The sequence below is a fragment of the Corvus brachyrhynchos genome, unplaced genomic scaffold (genome assembly GCF_000691975.1).
Source record: "Corvus brachyrhynchos isolate BGI_N302 unplaced genomic scaffold, ASM69197v1 scaffold115, whole genome shotgun sequence".
Taxonomy (NCBI): Eukaryota; Metazoa; Chordata; class Aves; order Passeriformes; family Corvidae; genus Corvus; species Corvus brachyrhynchos.
In genome coordinates, this window is record NW_008239553.1 from 9,605,642 (window position 1) to 9,627,479 (window position 21,838).

General features: G+C 37.8%; 1 protein-coding gene across 1 annotated transcript in view; it reads left to right on the forward strand.

Moving 5' to 3' along the window:
• The first annotated feature begins 1,303 nt into the window (after nt 1-1,303).
• The window catches only part of STARD9 (StAR related lipid transfer domain containing 9), an 87,263-nt gene continuing 66,728 nt past the window's right edge, over nt 1,304-21,838 (forward strand). The window contains exons 1-3 of the mRNA XM_017741618.1: nt 1,304-1,308; nt 2,371-2,440; nt 3,709-3,825. Of these exons, the coding sequence (XP_017597107.1) occupies nt 1,304-1,308; nt 2,371-2,440; nt 3,709-3,825 (192 nt within the window). The remainder of the gene's footprint in view (nt 1,309-2,370; nt 2,441-3,708; nt 3,826-21,838) is intronic.

Sequence of the window (21,838 nt, forward strand, 5' to 3'; positions counted from 1 at the left end):
AAAAAACCTCACTGTGTGAGTATTGCTTTAGTAAGTTGAGCTCAGTGTTGTCCAAGTCACAAATGAAGCCCAGGAATGGGACCTGAGAACAAGGTCTTCTCTCTGGTTTATTTTCAGTAATCTGTTTGCTCATCTCGTGCCCAGGAAGAAACACTGGTTTAATTGTGAAGTGTACAGGTAAACTTGCATTAGACATTGGAAGAACTGACAAAAAGAGCAGGATTATGTACCTTTGGAGCAGAGATATCAGCCTATGACTAGCTACAGTGCAGTAGGAGAAGGGACACGAAACCTGCAGAGCAGTTGAAGACTGCCCTGGGCAAGATGGGCATGATAACAGTAAGAACACATAGCACAGACCTGTAGGGAATGACGTGTGTGCATAGGAGGGGAAGGATAGGAACTCGATGAACGATTTAGGCTGATAAAACTGGAGCATTAAGGACTGAAAATTAAGGATGCTCATGGGATTGAGAAGCAGGGTAAGACCAAGATCATGCTTAGGCACTGAAGAAAGAGTATGTGTAACCGAAGCAAGCTCTCTCCTAAAGGATCCCTCTGGTTTTCTGTCTTCTGCTGTTCTTAAAATATTGTGAAATTCTGTCAAAATGTTTCATTGCCTCTTAAATCAGATCTGCTGTATGGTGTAATTGTCGGCTTTGTCCAGTAGCTCACCTGGCAGAGATTTGTACATGAATATGTAAGTCGCCTAAGTAACTTACACTGGAAAGCATTTGCTTGTCAAAATATCTATAAAAAACCACATGTCCAGGTTAAATGCATCAGTTGTACATTTCCACATAGGTAGTTACAGCCTGTATCCTTAGGCACCATTCCTTGTTTGTTTGTTCTTTGGGGAGCCTGATGAAGCCTCTGTTCTGTACTCAGCTGTACATAATGCAACATTTGGTGCCCAGCTGCACATAATGTGTTTCCCTTTCTCTTGGGATCTGACATGGGGCTTGGGTGATTGATGTGTTGAACAGCTGAACACTCACAGCTTAACTAAAATCTCTGGGAGCTGTGCTTGTATTTTCTATGTGAAGTGTCACGTGTAAGTATGTACTACAGGAAATACCAAGTTCAGCCTGTTACCTGAGGAAGGTACCTCAAAAATCAGTAATGTGAAGCAAGAGACTTTACGGTAAAGCATTAATTCTATCTGCAAGAGGGAGCAGCTGTGCTCAGGAATGTGCTTAAAACCTCTTTATGCTTGGAAAGTTCAAATGCTGCAGTGATGGTCTTTGTGGAAGTCTTAAGTATCCTAAGGCATTGTTTTGAATGCTGTTTTGGTACAGAAAGCATGGGGTAAAAACTGAGAAGTGGAGAGACCCAAAGGCAAGGCGTGTTGTGCTTTGTGCCACCTGGCAGGTAGAGCCCTCAGTGAAGGCAGATTGTAATCGGTGGGGGACTAAATACTTCTGGACACACGTAAAGCAATCTGTCAAAGATCTAGGGCCATGAAAGAGCAGTTGTAAGCTGGGTTTGAATTTTCTAACTCTTATTTTATCTGACCTAATTTTTAGCTGACCTCATGATACAGATCCAACTGAATATCAGGAGATATATATACATCTAATCTCAAATGACGGTGTGTCTTCACCTTAACTTTTAAAAAAGTTTGACAAAACTGCACTAAGGACAAAATTGTTTTTATTGGCAGGGGGGAGAGAGGGGGTTGGTTTTTTTTTTTTTCTTTGTCCGCATCCTTTTTTCATTCTTTTCTAATATGATTCATTTTGGATGTGGAAGTTGTCTGTTGTAGCTAGTCATAGCTGCTTCCAGTGAGAGATTTAGACAGTATATGTGAGTGCACAGTCCTTTGCACTTTAGGAACAATCCTGTCCATTTACATTTCAGGACAGTTTTTTGGTTTTACTGTTTGCTTGGCTTTTTTTTTTCTAAAGAGTACTTTCTTGAGGACTACAATGGACACTTTGGATTAAGTGGTAAAAATCAGACAGTGCAACCTAAGGACTCTTGTGGCTCACAAGTCTGTGACATTGATCCCTACTCCACAAAGCATAGCCAGTCTACCAGTACTCCACTCTACTTCCTTGTAATTTAAAGCAACAACTTTTAAATAGAAATAAAATCTTAATTATGTATTTAGGAAAAACACTTTGAATCTGTTTAATCACCACAGTCTTAAGGGTTTTTTAGCCCCTTGCTGTTGAGATTCCTGAATGCAGAGCTGCAAATGCTATTTCATGTTGCAGTCCTATCTGTGTATATCTGAATTATCTGTTTTATAGTTCTGATTTGCAGTTTGCTTAAGTAAACATAAATTTCTGAAGTTTAGAAATTTGACATGCACCTTTCAGTTTCTTTATATTTTCAATGCATTTTTAAAATATGTTCTGTTTCCAGAGAGAGAGCAGAAGGAGGAAGAGTGATTGTAGAAGTTGATGACAGAGTGGCGAAAGTCAGAAATATAAAGGTATGCTTTTTGTTATCTTCTCTTTATCGTATAAGGATCCTGATATCTTGATAATTTTCTCTGTTTGCTTGGCTATTGGATCATTCTAATAGAAATATTAAAGGAGAGGTTTAAACCAGCACAGCCCTAGAATTACTGCAACAAAAATGTGGGGAAGGATTGTTTTGATTTGGGGTTAGTTCATGGGTTTTGGGGGTTTTTTTGAGAGGGGATGTAACTAGTAGTTGTATGTTATATTTGTCTAAGCTGCTGCAGTCCTGTTGCATGCTATCATTCAAAGCTATTAGTAAACTGTTTAGGATTTTTGCATATCTTACTGTTACTAACACCTGGATAATTTCTTTCCCTGTATCTCTCCTCCTTTCATATTTCCCTTCAGAGTGCAACTCATTTGCATGAAATAGAGCAGAAGGTATAAAAGCTACACTTCAGGCCTTGGTAAAAGACCAAGAGTTGTAAGAATAAACTGAGTGTAGCCATCACCTTCCTTGAGAGCTCTGGAGCCTGCATGCTTTTTTTCTGTTTAAGTTAGTGTGAATGTCGAGGTTATTACAAAGTTACCAATTAGATAAAAATTACATGTATATGGTGTTAATTTTGTATCCTGTTTTGACTCATTACTCTCCTCCTTTGAGTGTTCATAAGCTTATCTGTTTTATTATCCATCACTTGGGCAAGATTATATAGAAAGACTTACGCAGTTCCTTTAATTTCAGTAATTGTCGACTGTTGTACTAGAAAGGTTTCACTGTCATTGTTACTAGCCCATAAAGGTTAAGTTTGGACTGTGCAGTCCCAGTGACAGAAGCATTAGCTTGCAACCATGACAAAGCAAAGGGGAAACTGTGGAAGACACCTTCAACTATGCAATGGGAAAATTGTTTTTGTCTTATCATTTGGGGCCTCATTTCTGTGATGTAGCTCTCTGTGAAACAGAAGAATTTCAGAGAAATATCAAAAGGGTTGTAAAGCTTTCCTGCCAATACACAGAATTTATAAAGATTAGCTGAATTGCATCTATTGTATGTGTCTTGGAGAACCTTAGCTGTAGTAAATGAACCTTTCAGTAAAAATGCTCTAGCAGATTTCTCATGGATGTCTCCACCTCACTCTAAGCACCAAAGAAAATTTACTAAAGAGGTTAAACTTTTTGCCATTCCTTTTCCATAATACAGATACTGATAAACTTCCCATTAGCTTGGAAAATGTTTTTTTTGGGTCAGCTTCAGAGTGACTTGGTCTTTCTGTCTTTTTCCTTTTATTGTAAGGTTGACAGTAGGCTTGATAGCAGTTGGGACTCAAGAGAAAAAACTGTGGCCTTCAGCTTTGACTATTGCTACTGGTCAGTTGATCCTGAAGATCCAAAGTATGCATCTCAAGAAATGGTGAGTGATGTTTCATGTCCATGTTCCCACCCCATTTTGTCCTTCCGAATCACATCTTTAGGAAGATAATGAGCTGTAGAATACATGAGATCTCCTTTTCTATTCTGCCCCCTCTTTTCATTATTTTGTTTGTAATGCCACAGTACTCAGTCCTTTTGCCTAAAGTAGCTGCAGTGGGAATGCAATACCCTTGTTTGTCAACCAATGCACACTTTCATTAGATGTGTTAAATTTGGTAGTGATCATTAATGGTGGGGATCTGAGGACTCTATCTTAGAAATGAGAATTTTTTTCAGGAGCAGGTATCAGGATCTAGAGGGAGAAAGCTCTGAAAGAAAGTAAGAGTGTTGAGGTGATTCTTCTGAGAGGATCAACAGTGAAGTAATCACATCTTTAATGGAAAGAAAATTTTAATTATACTATATTGTTCAGAGATATTTTCCTTGATAAAGCATCAGAAATCTCTTGTAACTAATGGAGACTACTCCCATCTTGAGATCCAAGCTTTGGTTGATTGACAAAAAAGAATATTGAAGGATTTGGTATTAAAATAGAATGTTATTACAACTCTGTTAATAAACAAGGAGTTATTAAAACTACAAATAAATACAGTGCACAGCAAAGCTATCCAAATGCTTCATTATACATGCATACAATCACATATTTTGGCATTAAAATCAGTTTTTACTGCTGTTTTGTCTTCAGAACTATACAAATTTCATTTTTGTCTGTTTTCAGTACAGCTGTTCTTGAAATTTTGACCTGTATAATTCTGTTGTTTTTCACAGAAATTATCATTTAAGACCAAGTTAGTCCTGTAAAAATTGTATTTCTGGTAGTGATGAGCACAGGATTGTTTTTACTTTTGGGAGTCAATATTTGAAAAACTGTCACTTTTGGGAATTACAGAACTGTAGGTGAAATTCTTGGCTGTGCTTCATTTCCTTCCTGGTACAGTAGTGTGGAAGATGCTTTGGGAACTTGGGAAGTGTATTTAGTGTTTAAAAAAGAAAATTGTCTTTCTAAAGTACTTGGCACTAGATAAACTTCCATTTTAGGGATTACAAATAGCAATTCCTTAAATGTTGAACTGTTTGGGTTCCCCCCCCCCCAGCTCTGCTTCTATTTTCTTGTTTGTTTTGATTGTGTGTTCTTTGTGAGTTTCTCACATAATACAAGTAGAAGTTTGCTTCTTAAAACTGTTGACAATATAGTTGGCTTTCTAGCTGGAATGGTTTAGCAGATGAAATGCTGATAAATCCAGCTTGCCAAGTCAGTTTTAGCTCTACTCTGTGAGAAAAATTATCAGAAGTGCCAAATGGAAAATATAAATATTGGCTACAAAAGTTAAGGTTTTGTTCTTGTTGTTATTAAATACAAGTGTGACTGAAAAAGAATGTAAAATGCAATGTAAACAGTGCAGCTTCCTTGCTGGGGTTGAGTAGGTATTTCAGATGCTGTGGAGAGCTTTGTGTTATCATGCAATACAGTTTTATCTGATAAAAACAGTGAGGGAGAAACATGAACTCCTGGGCCATAGAAAATTGAGAAATGGGCAGTAGTTTCTTTACTCGTGTCTGATGCTGACTGAAAGGACATCCAGGGCTGCACCGTGCAACTGCTGGGTTACTGAGCCTTAGACAGATGTCTTACAGGAGTTAAGAAAAGTTAGAAGATGGACTGGTGTTTGGAAAGGCCTGGAGTCAGGAGTGAATTTCTTCCGCTTTTTGCCTCTCTTTGTGATTGTAGAACCAGTAAAATGTACTTCAAATGTCCTTGAGAAGAGGCTGCTGGAATACTGCAATCTTACTTTGCTTTTGGGCATTTTTCTGCCTTCTTACGCTGTGTGAAGGAACTTATTGTACTAATGCCATGTTTGGAATCATTGCTTCAGTGCTGAGCTGACAACAATGATGTTATCAGCAGCCAAAGGAGGTTCAGTAGCTCTGTCATCCTGTAAAAGCTTTCTTTCATGAGCTGACCTTGGATTACTTTTCCCTTGAAGATATCCTGCCAACTGTTATCATATGTGATTGGTGTATTGGTTGAGGATGAAAATTAGATAAAAGTATCTGTCTTGAGGTTCATTTTTGTATGATGCTGTCTTTTAGTAAACTATTTTTTTTCCCTGTAGATGGATGTATGAAAATCAAGTCCTAACAGTTTCTTTGGTGAAGGATTCTGTAACTGTGTAACAATGGGAGGGCTGCAAATCCTAGTGTTCAAGTAGGATTTTAAAGATACAAATCTGCTTTTCTGGATACTTCTTACAGTTTCTTCCAGATGTTAGCATTGTACATTTCAGGTTCCTGTCTCTTGCACTGCAGAGATGTGTACACACAATACATTTTATTCCCTTTATATTTGGATCAAATATTTCACAGGCACTTGTAGGAGGCTTAAGCCACACGTGTAAGTACTTTCAAATTTTTGGACGATGAGTTTGGATTTATTGTTCTGTTTTTAAAGACTGTTCTTTCTCTGCCACCTGTGCTTTACTGTATTTTCCAAAAGGGGAATGCATGTAGCCCACCTTGTATGTTTTTCCTAATACATTAAAAAAATAGGGAAAGTATTTTTTCACTTTAACTTGGGAAGAGCAGACCTTGCAATACAGTAAACTGAGGAGGAACTGGACCAATCTAGTAAAATCTGTAGTGTTCATGTGACAGATTATATGCCTTTACTTTTATTTTTTTAATAGCACTGAAACCAGAAGGGCTTTTCCCTTCAAAAGGCTGGACCAAATAGTCAAATATATGAATTAGTTTTAAGAAATGTTATTGTATACATATTTTTTAGGGCTGAATTTAAAAAATAATTCTTGTATCACAATATATATACAAGCTTCCTTGACTGGCATTACAGAAATAATGTAAGCCACCTTCTGAAAAGAGGAAAGTTTGCTAAATTAAAAACAAAGCTGATTTTGACTGCTGGAAGAAGAACCCATCACTGCTGATGTCTGGGAAACAGGCTTCTTAGCAGATGTAACCTGTTGGATAGTGATTGGTTTTGGAAGATGTCTTCAGGAACCCATAGATGGTCTACTGTTATTTATGATTATTCTCATTTGAAACATTTGAGGAACTAGATATGAGCCAGAGTTCTGGTTTCTTTATTTCTCTCCTAACTGTGGTTAAATATGAAGCTATACAGTCTTTCTAATGATCATCCAGTAGTTTATAACCTTCATTTAGAAGTCCAGTATAAGTGATCTGAATTCTTAGATTGCCTTTAGAAGTTGCATAAATTCTTCGCAAAATACAAGATTTTTGAAATGGGTCAGCTATACAAGCATTATTTCATTTTCCAAATAAGCTGAATTTTACAATGTGACCTGTGGTTTTTAGGTAGCACTTTGGACATCCTTGGGCCTGTTGCTTTTGTTCTCTCACTGGGCAGTTGAATACTGTTTGTGTTGATACTGAGCTGAGGCTTTCATCCTCTTTCACAGATGAGTGATTCTACCTTCTCACTTTAAAGACAATTTTTTTTTCCTAAGTGTATTTGTTGATGTATAAGCAGAGTAGAGAAATCAAGAAACACCGTAAAGGAAGAGTTATTGGGTAAATCAACCAGACCTATCAGCCACCAAAGGAAGAGGGAAAGGAAACAGACCTGCTAAATCCTTCTAAGTAGGGAGAGATGAACCAGGCACCAGGGTTACAGGGCAGAGAGAAAGAAAGATCAAAAACTCATGTGGGACCAGAGAAACAACAGGTGACAAATAAATATGAATTAAGGAGAGGGACAGAACATTTGATGGGCAGAGTATGAAGTGAAAAAACAAAATTCTAGAATATTACAGGCATTTAAGAGAAAAAGTTCATGCATGGGTTTCTTATCTTAACTCTGCAATTTGTTACATGCATTTTCCATGGCTGTAAAAGAGTGCATGGTTCTCCAAAACACCACTGTCAAGATACAGTTATAGTCTTAATAAAACAGCCCTCCACTCCCAGGAAAACGAAATTCAAGCAAAAAAAAAAACCAACAAAAGCCCCACCAAACAAAAAAACCCAAAAGCACAAAATACTTCAGGTGATGTTCCTTTTCCTGCCATTTTTAAGACAAAGTTTAGATTTCCTCTCTCACAGGTTGCTGCAGTGTTAGTTCAGCCTCACAGAGGGAAAATGCTGATTGTCTGCACCTGGGCCTTACTGCTTGCAAACAATGAAGTAGTTTCACCGTGGCTCCCTGTATTCTTGAACTACGGCTTTTTTGGGAGGTGATTCTGATTTGGTCCAAAACCATCTTTAGCAAAGGGGGGCATTTTGTGCGATTATTGCTTCCTTCCTACTCCCTTCCTCCCCAGATGTCTTCAGGAACCTGTGCATAGTTCAGGATTGTTTTCCAAAGACAATGTTGGAAATCCATCACTCTTTGGCCATTATACAACTATGGGACTATCCTTTACTAGAGATTCATGACATATTTCCATTTTGCAGTAAAAATGCTGTGTGATAATGTTATTATAATGTTATTTAGGGTTATAGTTTTTATTCTTACAGGTAGACTCAGGCTTGCTGATTCTTTCTGCTGGTTGAATGTAAAAGTTAATATATAAGTGCTGTGAGACGTTTATAGTTGTCTCAGAAACAAACATCCAAATTTAAACTTACTCAAATTTTTGTCTGGCATAGAACAGCATGTTTCAATCTTTTGAGCTTCCTTTGTAAAACCTAAAACAGCTCTTACTAAATGTTTCCCCAAATCTCTTCCAGCTCCGCTAAGCAAAGGAGAATGTTTAAAAATGTTGCAAAACTGCTCATTTAGATCCTACTGACAAAAAAATCTACTTCAGCTCGATCTAATGCAAGCACAGTTAAGCAAAATGGTAAGGGTATTTTGCAGCAGAGTATTCTTGAGGAACACAGGAACACATGCAAGCATTAAGTATTCTTGTAGCTGCTACAGCTTCAGTCCTCAGCTTCCCTCCAGCCGTCCTTCCCATCCGGTATTGTGCACACACAGTGACCGCGGTGGGCAGACTGAGCCACAGGATGTGCCAGCAGGTATTTACACTCAGAGTTACCATAGATAGCTGATGTGGAGCAATCTGTTCCTTTTGATAATAGCAGCGTGTTCCATGACTAATAGGCTTTGAATGGTAGATACCACGAAACCCGGAAAAGTGTTTAAGTTCCCAACCAGCACTGATTTCAGTGGGATCCAAAACTCCGACTGGGTTTTCTTGAAACACTTTCTGTAGCTTAGTTTTTTGTACGTTAGTGCAGTAGTTAAATGGAGATGATAATGTTTATAAGGGAAATAATAATTTAGACTTTAAAAATTTTTCCTCAGTCTTCCTAAAAAGTTAAATAAATTGTGTTCATATTGGTCCAGGAATTTACATTTCTGGGCTTGACCTGGCAAGCGTTTTATTTTGGTTTGACACAGTATATTGGGCTTATGCAGGTGTGAATTTTCCTTCAGTGTCTCTCTGAATATTATCATTTTCAGTAAGACTGTGACACTCAATGGCCCTTCTCAGATATATTCATTAAAGCCCTTGACCAAAAGGCTGTGGCCAAAGAAAAAGATAACTGTCTTTGGGGTATATCTAAGAAATATAGGAGTGCACAGAGGTTAAATAGCTGAGTGATGACACACTCTTGCTTTTTTTTTCCCTGAAGAACTACATTGTCTTTTTTAAGAGAAGTGTCTGCCTATCAAAGAAAAGAAAAAGTATTGTTTTCAAGATTTTGTTATGGATTTCCCTGTATGTGGAGGTTGCCCTGTGATGTGTCACATGTGAAGAGTATTATCTTAATAAATCAGGGTGGTGTTACAGTGAGAAAGTAGTAAGGGTATGAAAACAAATCTTATTGCAAATCTAGTCGCTGCTCCTAATTTCTTGGCCTTCTCACCCTGCACCTTCCTATTCTTCAGCACTGGCTTGCTAATGTAAGTGAAAGAGTAACAATGATCCTTTTTTGGTGTACTTCCACTCTGCATTTGAACCATTGGGAGTTTTACAAGATTGTTCAAAAGCAAGACATGTTCAATTAAAAGTTGTTTATTTCTAAACTTTGTATAGCAAGTAACACAGGCTCTCTTTGCCTGTCTGTCCATTCCATATATGTGGCTAGGAAGAGCTCCTTTCTCTTCAAACATATTATCTAATCATTTCCACTATGTCTTTGTTTATAAATATATTAATTGGAAAAAATTATTCTGTATTCTGAAGGCAGAAATGGGGGCCACTGATGGCTCATGTGATAGAATACATATGAGCCCTGTAAAGAGTTTTTTAAATTTCCTATTTGTTTAAAAAGTATCCTAAGTGCTTTCCATCATGTCTGGTTTCCCAGCATAATTGAGTTTTATGCTTCTTCCAGCTAAGAAAAGTAGTTGGGGAAGGGGGCAGACAGGCAGGTTTTTTTAGTTGCTTGTCAGAGTGTGCCTGAAAAGTGAATAAAGAAACAGATGTTTAAGATGCAAGGTTTCCAATATGGCACTGGGGGGGGGGGGGGGTTTTGGGTTTGTTTTTTTCTTTTTTTTCCCAAGGAATTTGTTTATTTGTTTTGCATGTTAACAGAAAAAGCTTAGAAAAGTTACATAACAGTATTGTTTGGAAGGAAAATATTGCAACATACTTTCCAACTCTTCATCAAATTAAGTCATTGTATTCCTTCCTTTTTTTTTTTTTTTTTAAAGTGCAAACATAGTCGTGTTCTGAAGAACTTTACCTGAGAGACCTTTCCTCTCTAAGCTGAGTTTGTTACACTTCCATGCCTCTGTGCTTTCCCTGCGAGATTCAAGTTTTAAATTGTCTCGTCAGTTATCAGGACAAAATCAAAATCTGTTATCTGTCATATGAGCCTAATTATAAAAAAAATATAACACAGTGAAGTTCTAATTTAAATGTCTTGAGAAATTCTTCAGTTTGTTTTCTCTCTCTGTACTCTCCCCCTCCTTGTCTTGTAAAAGAAGGGAGAAAGAGAAGGCAGCAGCAGCTGTGGGTGTAAATGGCATTTTCGCAAGAAATACTTGAAAAGCAGTAAGCATTCCATCCACAAGACTTTTTTTTCTCCAATCCAGAGTCAGACAGAAGTGAAAAGGAGAGTGTGCTATAAGAAAAAGGCTTTTTGTGCCTTTGGATCAGTATATAGCGAATTTTGATGGAGGCAGTAAAGCCGCCATGAGTGCATGTTATAGATCTTCTGCCAGCAGCACAGCTGCTGCGTTCAGTTTGTGATGGAATAAGGTCATTCTTTCTGACTATACCAAGACTTCTTTGCTGAAAACTTCTCTGGAAATTATTGTGAATAATTCCAAACTTCAAAGCAGGCTTTGTTGGAAGACAAAAAAGAATCAAGTTGATTTTCAATTTATTGAGGCATTGAATTAATTGATAGAAATAGTTATATAGTTGTATACATTCATAGGCAACTATAATCTAATGCAGCTATGTTTCAAATATGAAGCCTAAACAGTAGTACACAAGAAAGGATTAAGCTGAGGGAAAGCAGTAAACTGTTTAACAAACAATGAAACGAGACATTTTCTGATTGTTCAATCTGCTAATGCTCATGCTCACTGATTGTTTCCCTGCTAGGCACTGACCATTGCTTACTAGATATACGGAGCACATTGTTTATAATAGGCAGTCCGTATAATTCACTAAATAATATTGGAAGGATCTGTAAGTACCTTCAGCAACTTAAAAGAAAAAAAGAATGAAGTTCTTTGAGTTGTCAGATTTTGTCCATGTTTGCAGTGAACCTGCACATTCATGGTCTGAGTTGCTTCTACAAGCCTTGTGATTTTTGCATGTCTCACAAGTGAAAACAAAATCTTGTATAATGATCTGCAAACTTTCTGAAGTCATCTGCAAAATATGCTTATTTGGATGGATGATTTTTTTTTTCCTTTTTAAATTAGCTGTTGTTAAGATGTGAGATACAGATGTTTTTAAGAAAAAGTCTTTTATATAGATCAGCTGTATGTGGATGTTGATTGTTCTTTCTTACTTACAGATGGACATTCACAGTTTAAATTCCTCTATGTAATCACACCACAGTTTTTCCTCCATGTTCAGAAAATAGTGGCATATTTTTCCTTTTTTTAATCTAATGTAAGAACTAGTCCATACTCTTTCTGTTTTGCAAATGGGTTCCCTTATTCATCTGTAAGAATTTCCACAGCATGGCTACTCACAGAAGGGAAGGTCATGTTCATGGTGCTTCCAAGGTTGCAGATTTGTCCAAGATTAGTCTTTAACTTGAAGTGTTTTTTCTCCAATCTTATCAATGCTATGTGAATAACTTCAGTTAGACTCATCTTTTGGGAGCTGAAATTACTGAAAAATTAGTCTAAACTTCAGCTAAGTCTCCAAGATCATGTAAGTCTGTGAGTTCTATAGTCACTGGATAGAAGTATGTTGATAGACTTTTGCTGGGAGTCTGGGCCAGTTTGCAGATTTGATTTTCTGGGTGTGAGGCTTTATTTTCTTTCAGCGGGCAGCTTGCATATGAAAGATTTTGTTGGGTAGGATTATGCTAGCACTGAATAGTGAGATGTGTTTATTGCAACAGCTGTGATCAAGTTCCACACAGCCAGTTTGTTTATCTCTGAAAATGAGCCATGTTTCTGACATGTTGGAGGCGTGAGATTGGACTTGCATGCATAAATAGCTGAAGTCTGATAAACCTAAACAATATGCATGTGTCCAGTTTCACTGTTTATGAAAGTGTTTGGTATGAACAGCAATTGTTCCTTTATATTATAGCAAAAAGCAACCTTTCCCTATTTTGTAAGTTTGTGCTCACTTTATTTTTCTTCAATAGTAGCTGACTTTTATATTTTTCTGTTAACTAAGATGATATGCCTCAGGGAGATATGTGTGTGTGGCCTTGAACACAAACTGAATGAATCATCATTTTGGCTGTATCTGAGCACCTGCATGTTGACTCCCTATTCAGCTTTGTTTTTAATCAACAGAAAAGCCTGCCCTTGAGACCTTGTACATGAAAAGCAAAATTAACATCTACATTCAGTTGTGGCTTTTCTGACAAAGTAGTTTCTGATGGCAGTTCCTCTAGGTTGTGTAAGACAGAGTGAAGGTGAATAATTTTATTCACCTAAATTAATTCAGCCTAGAAGCGCTTACAAGTATCCTCAGAACATCAAAACCAAAATTCTGAGTGTCAGTTTAGGTTTCCTTACCCTCAGATATGCACACCAGTATGGGTAAGTTCTCACTCTTTATAGCTTCAGTGTTACAATGTTAGGAGACTCTCATCTGAAGGAGGGGAGATGATGTTCTGTATTTTTAGATTCACAAATGTATTTTGAGGGATGTCTTACCAGATTACATCACTGTCATGTGAAATAGCTGATTAATAAATTTTGGAGTGGACCGTTTGAATCAATCCTTGCTGGATAGGTCATACTCCTGAGATGCTGAATGGTAATGGATGTTTTTTCTCCATTGATTGGAGGGGTTTTTTTGTGTGCCTGTAAGAATTTACTGCTTTCAAATTACACCTAATAGCATTAAAACAGGTCTCAGCTTCTGTTCTGTCGTTATTACAAGTGCTTTCCATTTTCAGCTATCCCTTTCCTATACACACATATGTGAGTTAGAGCATGTACATGGATTGTATCATCAATAGTTAGTGCTTTTTATGGTGTTGTTGGCAGGTTTTCTTGTGAAGAGTCAAGTCTCTCTAAAGAGCATGCGCCTCATCCCATCCCACGTGGCAGACCTGCATATAAAACACCAGGTCTGAAAAATTATTCTAATAAACTATTAGGATCCAGATCAGAATGCATTAAAGTGGTCTAATTTTTTTTATGTTTATGGATTTTTATTTTATTATGATTTCATAGATAAAGGTGCATAATTAGCCTTCTCTAGTTAGTGTTGGAGAACTGGAGAGATAAAATGGTAGGGAATTGTTTATTCAATGTAAAGTAGACATACTTTCAGGGAAGCTTATATTTGTCATTTTCACATGTCATTTTGAAGAATTGCCTACATCTCTGGATTTTGTTTCATTTGGAATATGACTAAAAAGAAGAGCCCAAATTGGTGCAAGACTGCTCTATGCTTTTTGGTTTGGTAGCTCAAATTTTCTGAATCCATAAATGTTCTGCAAGTTTTGTCTAGATCTTGATTTTAATAAAAGATCTTTCATGGTACGTTTAAACTGGGCTTCAGTAATTCATCATCCATGAAAGAACCAATTGCTTTGGAGAGGAACAGAACAAAGGGAGGAGACGTCTTGTGTTAGGTTTTGCTGAGTGTGTCTTGTAATGATAGCAGAAAGTGAATTTGAGTAACTGCTTGTAGATTTAGGAATGCATAAACACTCTTTTGCTGGAGCATCAATGTGGAAAGCTTTATGGGTAAAATACATGTTGTAATCTTCATTGTGGAAAAATGAGATTTACTGATGGATTTTAAAAGTCAAAAACCTCTGAGCAATGGTCCACAGTCTTTTGAAGCAAGCCCTTTTGGGACAGTCTATGACCAGGACAGTAAAGACCACAATAATCACTTTGCCACATGACCAATGAGTAACCCGAGTCCTAGAAAGAATGATCAAAAGCGTCCTTACATAATGTCCCTGAAAGTTTGGCGTCCCTTCCATGGTATATTCCTGTCCTTTTGGGACAGGGGAGGTGCATCTCTTAAGTTCCATCTGCAGAATAGAAAAGTGCTCCTTTAGCTGTTGGTATTGTGGTGCACATGTGCTTCACTTGGGCTTTGGACCTGTACCTGCCTGCACACACCATCTCCAGGACCTCCTTGTACAGAGGCAGTGCTGATGGTGATGGGGTAACTAAGATTACCCTGCATCGTGCGTGCCATGCATGAAGTCATCACGCTGGTTTAGTAAGTGATGGCGTTCTAAGGCTGTTGTTTTCCCCAGTCTCTTATTTTGGTGCTGTTAGTTGCATCCTGTTTCTTAATGACTGAAAGTAATGGCCAGTGTAGTTCCTGAGTGACGAATGTATTTCTTATTGAGGTGTGTTGTAACCTGTTAACTAACGGAACACAAGTTCTGCTTTGAAATGTATGACTCTCTGGACTCACTGATTACCTAAGCAAGGTCTGAAACCTACTTGCTTTTGCCTTTTTTATGGTTTTCCTTTTGGTTTTTTATTAGAAGGAAGAACATTTCTCATAGCTGTTTTGAGGTAGGAGAAAAGATTGACTCATGCTAAAGATTTAGAGAGAGAATTGATAGGAATTTAACATTAAAGTGGTGATGGTTTTTTCATATTCCAGCACATTCCAATTCCAATTGAATGAAATGGTTTGGTGGAGCTAGTTAGCATTTTAAAGTCAAAAATAATCTCATTTGTATAATGATTGAGAAATGTTCTAGTCCACAATTTGAGGCTATTACTTGTTCCTTTTTTATTTTTTTTTGACAGCTAACACTGCTTTATCTCTTAGTTCTTTTTAATGTGTCTTATAACTCTAAACCAAGAAACTGAATTTTCAACTCATATTCAGAAAATTAGCAACTGTATTGATTTTTATGAGTGGAGAATGAGATCATTTAAAGCCTGGGCTCAGGTAGATTTTTATATTTTTAACTTAAATTTAGCAGAAACTCAAAAGAACTGTCAATGCCTTGAAGATACATTTAGTCTGAAAACAAAGATTTCGGAGGATTGCAAAAACTTGCTTCCAGCTATTCATGTCCTCCTTTATATAATTTCTGTGCATTTGACTCTGCTTGGTACCTCACAATGCTTTTATTGTCTCACTTCCTACTGCATATCATTTGCATAAATTTGTTGCTTATTACAATATATGGAATGTAATCTTTTTCTATTCCATTTATTATGAATGCAAGAGGCTTTCTGCAACTGAATTTCATTGGCATGTTGGGTTGAAAGAGGAAGCAAAAGAGATTGGAAGTTCATCTTTATTAGAAGGTCATCTTTTGCTCCTCATTTTAATAACCAAGAGTTGATAGTTGATTTCTCTCCCCCCCCAGCAAACTGAAGCTGTATCTGTACAAGTCCTACTTCATGACAGGGAATATTCCATGAGCACTGCAGCTAAGCTGTTAGTGCTAAACTGTAAAGAGTGGTTCCTGGTGCTGTTTGGCCTGGGATAGCTGGTACTTCTTCTTGTAATGATTTATAGGCACAGCCCAGGAACTGGCAGGGACCAAGAGCATTCCTGACTGGGTTTTCATGTGGCCACCGTGCTTTGGAGGCTGAGAGTACGTGGTAGTCTGAACATGGGCTGTTCTGTGCCATGTGGGCTGGGCATGTTTAAATTGCTGGTGATGGGAACTGGCTGAAGAGTTGTTACCAGTAGGTGGGTTAGGGGTGGAGAGTTAATTACAGGTGCTGAAGTTTGTTGCATGCAGTTTGGCACCTTTGTTTTCATAGCTATGCTTCATACTGAGTATCAAGAAATCAAGAACAATTTTTTTTTTTTTTAAATATGTGGTCCACAAGATAACTAGCAGCATGCACACTGTAATGTTCTTCTGGGGCTGATACAGTTGGGAAAGAATCTGTAGCTTTCTTGCAGTCAGACTCTGCTTAACAGGTTAATTTCTAAAAATGAGGAAAAATGATTCAGGTAGAGAAATTATTTGATAACAGAAATAGAGGAAACAATGATACATCTAGAATAATATTGTAAAAGTATGCTTTTAAAAATCCTTTTCAAGTCAGGCTTTGATTTTTTTCAAAGTGATCGAGGGACTAATAAAAAAAAGAAGCGTTAGAAGTGAAATGTTTTAAATTGTACAGTTCACTGTGCTCCTTTGACCTGTTTGGGCAGCTTTGATCAAAGCAAGCAGCCCTTTTTAAAAAATTCGGAGATACTGTGCCCTTCTTTTGCTTTGAGAGCAGTGTATTACAGATCTTGAATGTAAGAAACACCCAATGCTTCTGTGAAGTCATTACACTGAAAGGAGAGAAGTCTGCACTGAATTCCCAGGGAGATGGATGATCATCTTAAACAGCGCAGCTGTCTGGAAATCACCTATCAACTTCAACATGGGGTCATTATTCAATACTCTTTTGAAAAAGAAGCAATATTCTCTAGGAACTGAATTTCTAGCTGAGGCAACTGTTCTCTACCTAAAAGAGAAGACAGTGCAAGTAGAAATATAGATAATAGGTTGTCATATTCGAGAACATTCTGAGGTTTTATGTGAACCTGTCTTTTTCTGAATCAGTTAATCATAATAAGACACTTGTATTGAAAAAGAGGTAAGAGACGTATTTAAAAATCTATTGATTTAACATATGCTCAATACAATAAACTTATGTTGGGATAGAACTGACAATTAATTTGCAATTATAAGTGACAAAATTTGTACCTCATTATAGACTATTGTACCAACAAGTTGAAAAGTATATGCAGAAGGGTGGCTAGTTACTTAAACCCTGCAAATGCATTAATGTCCTGCATTTCAATCCTTTGTAAATATATTTTCTGAACCACTAGTGCTCTGCCTCTGCCCATTGCTTGCTCATTTCTTGCCCATTTTAGTGTGCTGCATAGCATAAAATCTTAATTTGTAAAGGAATAAAATTTAATGCATCTTCAAGAGCTTTCAATGCTGAAGAAATGTCTTCATTCTGTCTCATTTTTCTGTATCACAACCTCTTCATGTGTTTTATTAGTTAGAGGGAAAAAAATGACAGTTTTCCTAGACAATCAAATGTGTTCCTCTGAATATTTTTACAGCTTTTTTTTTTTTTTTTTTACCCCAGAAAACATCATGTCTGAAAGGGAAACTCCAGTATTTTCTTCACAGGCAATGCCTTGCCATAATATTATTAATTTTTTTTTTTGACAGCTTGCCAAAGGGTCTTTGTTCATCTTGGTAATATCAGTGATTTAGTTTATTACTGGGCTTGTAATGACACAGAAGTATGTGACCTTAATTGGGACATGGAGATTTCCTTGGTTCTGATGCCTGGGGCTTTTTTACTGATTTTTTAGAAGATCTCCATGTTTAAATTTCTGAAAATGTATGATGTTCTCTTTTGCTCTATGGGAGTATTGGGATAGTTGAGGTCTTCTGTATTTTACAAATACTTTTTACAGATGGTGTGAATCATCTTGCTTTTTGCTTTATGCTTAGTTAAAGTATAGTATGAACTATTGTACCATCTTCATTGTATGCCTTGTCCAGTTTTTGGTGTGGTATGAAGTGAGTGGGGAAGAGAAGAACAGTGTAAAGCAGTAGTTCTGTCCAGCCTAAGTAATTTTTGCCCCTAGGAGAGCCAAAATAAAGGAAGCTGATAATGTGCAGCTTTCTTTTAATGTAGCATTTCTAGTTAGGTGAGCTGTGGCTGTGCATTGCAGCTTTGGCTGTTAATATGCAGCCCCCAGTCCCTGTAAGCTGGAAGTGAGCAGAGCCCAGTGACCTTGCAAAAGAGCAGAAATAACAATTTACCGAACTGCTAGCCCTGTCAAACTTCACTCTTAATATATTGTTGAGAGTAGGATGCCAAAAGCTCTCTCTATGAACTCAATAGTCACCTTAAATTACCTCCTGTTGCTTGGAGTCTCCTGGAAACTGCTAAAACCATACAAATTTAGAAAGGACTTTTTTTCCAGAGGATCTCCAAACCAGTTTTTATGTTATTTGTTTTTAAAGTTGTGGGACACACCATGGAAAACATTCTCTTTTTTTTTTACATTCAAAGAAACCAAACATAAATCTTTAACCTTGAAAGAATTTTTGAAGAGCTAAATCACAGTCAAAAAACTTGCATTTGGGTGATTCTTAATCTTCTCAATGTACATCAAAGTTATATCTGAATGCATGTAAGTGTGAAGATTTTTTTCTTCACATCTTTTTTGTGGACATCAGCTACACTTTTAGTTCAAGCCAGTCAGGTAAATGTTTCAAGAGACAGGCATAAAATTAGTCCCACTGCTGTAAAGGAGTTTACTCAGTGGAAATGTCACTGTTCCCTGCTACTTGCAGAATGGGTGGAATAGATGACGTTTAAAGGTCCTTTTAATTCCAAGATAGTCTATTCCAAGAATCATTAGGGTTGGAAAAGACCTCTAAAATCATTGAGTCCAACTGTTAATGTACACCACCTCGTTCATCACTAGGCCATGTCCCCAGATGCTACATCCACACATCTTTTGAACACTTCCAGGGATGGTGACTCCACTACGTCCCTGAGCAACCTTTTCAGTGAAGAACCTTTTTCTAATATCCAATCCAAGCCTTCCCTGGCACATCTTGAGGCTGTTTCTTCTCATCCTGTCCCTTGTTACCTGGGAGAAGAGACTGATCCACACCTCACCACACCCTCCTTTCAGGTAGTTGTTCAGACAGGTAAGATTTCCCCTCAGCCTCCTTTTTTCCAGGCTAAACAACTTCAGCTTTCTCAGCCACTGATCATAAGACACATACTCCAGACTGTTCACCAGCTCCATTGCCCTTCTCTAGACCCACTCCAGCATCTCAAGGTTCTTGTAGTGAGGGGCCCAAAACTGCACACAGGGTTCAAGGTGTGACCCCACCAGTGCCAAGTACAGGGGGATGGTCACTTCCCCGGTCCTGCTGACCACATTATTGCTGATGCAGGCCAGCTGCCATTGGCCATTTTGGCCCCCTGGGCACATGCTGGCTCATGTTCAGCTGCTGTCAACCAGCACCCCCATGTCCTTTTCTGCTGGGTAGCTTTCCAGCCACTCTTCCCAAGCTTGTAGTGCTGCATGGGTTGGTTGTATAGGACCCAGCACTTCACCTTGTTGAAGTCACTTCATACTGTTGACCTTGGTCCATCAATCCAGCCTGTCCGGATCCCTCTGCAGAGCCTTCCTGTCCTCCAGCAGATCAACAGTCCCACCCAGCTTAGTGTAATGTGTGAACTGGCTGAGGCTTCACTCAGTCCCTTCATCCAAGTCATTGAAGATACTAAGCAGGACTGGCCCCAGTACTGGGCCCTGGAAAACACCACTGGTGACCAGCTGGATGTAACTCCATTGACTGCCACTCTCTGGGCCTGGCCATCCTGCCGGTTTTCTACCCAATGTATGGGGCACCCATAAATCCTGCAAATATTCTAAAAACTGTCCCTGTCAGAAGGCATGTGCTTTTATGTCTTTTTCAGTAAGCAAACAACTGAAATAAAAATCCCTCTGATGATTAAAACAGGTACAGTCCTAAGTCTGTTGCCTGAAACTAGCAGGAATTTTTTTTTTCTTTCTGTGAAACACAAAAGTAGAAGCACCTACTGTGTATTACTAATAAGCATCCTTTAAACCTTCTCATATCTCCAAATAGGGAGGCATAATTTCTTTTAAATAAGAAACTTTTGCAGTAAAGTGCCAATACTTCCAGTTTGTGCAGTAATATCATAAATATGGTTGTTTATAGATGACAAGAATTGCCTTATTAACAAAACATACTGCTAAAACTTGGTTAATATCCCAATTTATAAACAAAATATGTGTCTAGATTGTAGTCTAGAATCAGGTTACAGGTTCGTTCCAATAAGTCTCATCATTGCCATTGTAAAAAACTGAAATTTGAGGTACAGTTCAGACCGAGCACTAGTGAGTTCCATGAGCACTTGTGAAGTTCCCCCAGATTAAATTCTGCCAAATACAGGAAATTTACCTTTAGAAGCATGATGTGAAGCATATTGGGTTTGAGTACCATAGAAATTCAGTCGTTGCTGATAGTTTTACAAATAGAATATGACTTGTAGAATTTCTGCTGGCATTTTAAAAGAATTATTGAGATATATAACTATTTTCAATGTCTTGTCATTGCTTTTGTTTAATTTTTACTTTCTTTTGGTATCCTGTATGAAGGTGAAAAACTGAGCTTATTGCTAGGGAAGTATATTTTATAGGCTTAAAAATTGTTTTCCAGTGTTGAAATTTTAAGAGCCGGTGATCTAATAGCAAAAACATCAACTTGAGCTAGATGACACGTGAAAAGAGAACGCCCATTTCCAGCTGAAGGGGAAAAATAGCAGAAATCTGTCTTGATAGTGTCATTGTGCTGTCACTGTGTATTGTCTGAGTATTGCAAACAATTGTTAGCCCTTGCTGAACTACTGAAAAATTTAAATCACTACTTTTTCCTTCTACCTCCTTGTAATAAAGTCAAGGAACAACCTTTTTTCCATCTCCATCAGTTATTTTCAGTGACACAGATGAGAATTGATATTTATACCTGCTGTCTTGTACAAAAAAAATTAGTAATTTTATGTTGTTTTTCTTTACTTTCCTTTCACATGGAAACGCAGACATCCGCTAATGACCTGGGATCTTAGCCAAGAGCTAGCAATGGTGGGAGAAAATGCAGGATATTTATAACTTCATTATAATCCATTATTTATTCCCTGCTCTCTTCATTGCAAGAGAGATATCATTGAGTATTAAAAAAAAAACCAAAGAAAACCAAACACTTAACAACTCTCACAGTATTTATTTTGCTCATTTTAAGAGGATATCAGTAAAACTGCTCTGCCTTTTTATTACTTTTTTTCAGTAGTCATGCAGGCACAGATAATGGTGGTGTCACAATATTTAAAGTGACAATGTACATTATTTTTCTGGCAGGAAGTAATATCTGGGGCAGGGGAATGGGATGTCTAAAACATCTGGCCCAGGTGGAATGAGGCACTGTGATTGCAGAGAATATTGTGTTGCTTCTTCTAGCTGTGACATTAACCTTTGCTAGACCTTTAGAAAAGCTGAAGATTTTCGCTTCCCCCGTGGTTCCATTATTGAATGGTCTGGCCCAGAACTCACTCAGGAAAAGTTTTCCTTCATGGGGTATTGCTGGCACTGGCCTAAATCATAGTGTTATTCTTCTGCTGTTGAAGATGCACAGCACAGAAATTAAATCTGTACCTCTGACATCCAACCCAGCAAACAGGATGGAGCAGCACTCAAACCCGCAGCCCCAGGTTCTTGGGACAGAGAAATGAAACCACTTAGTTGCTCCTCTGCTCATTAAGTGGTTTGTAGATAGTGTTGCAAGTTGTGTGTAGCTAGCTATTTGCTTCTGATCTTCTCCTTCCTTTCCCT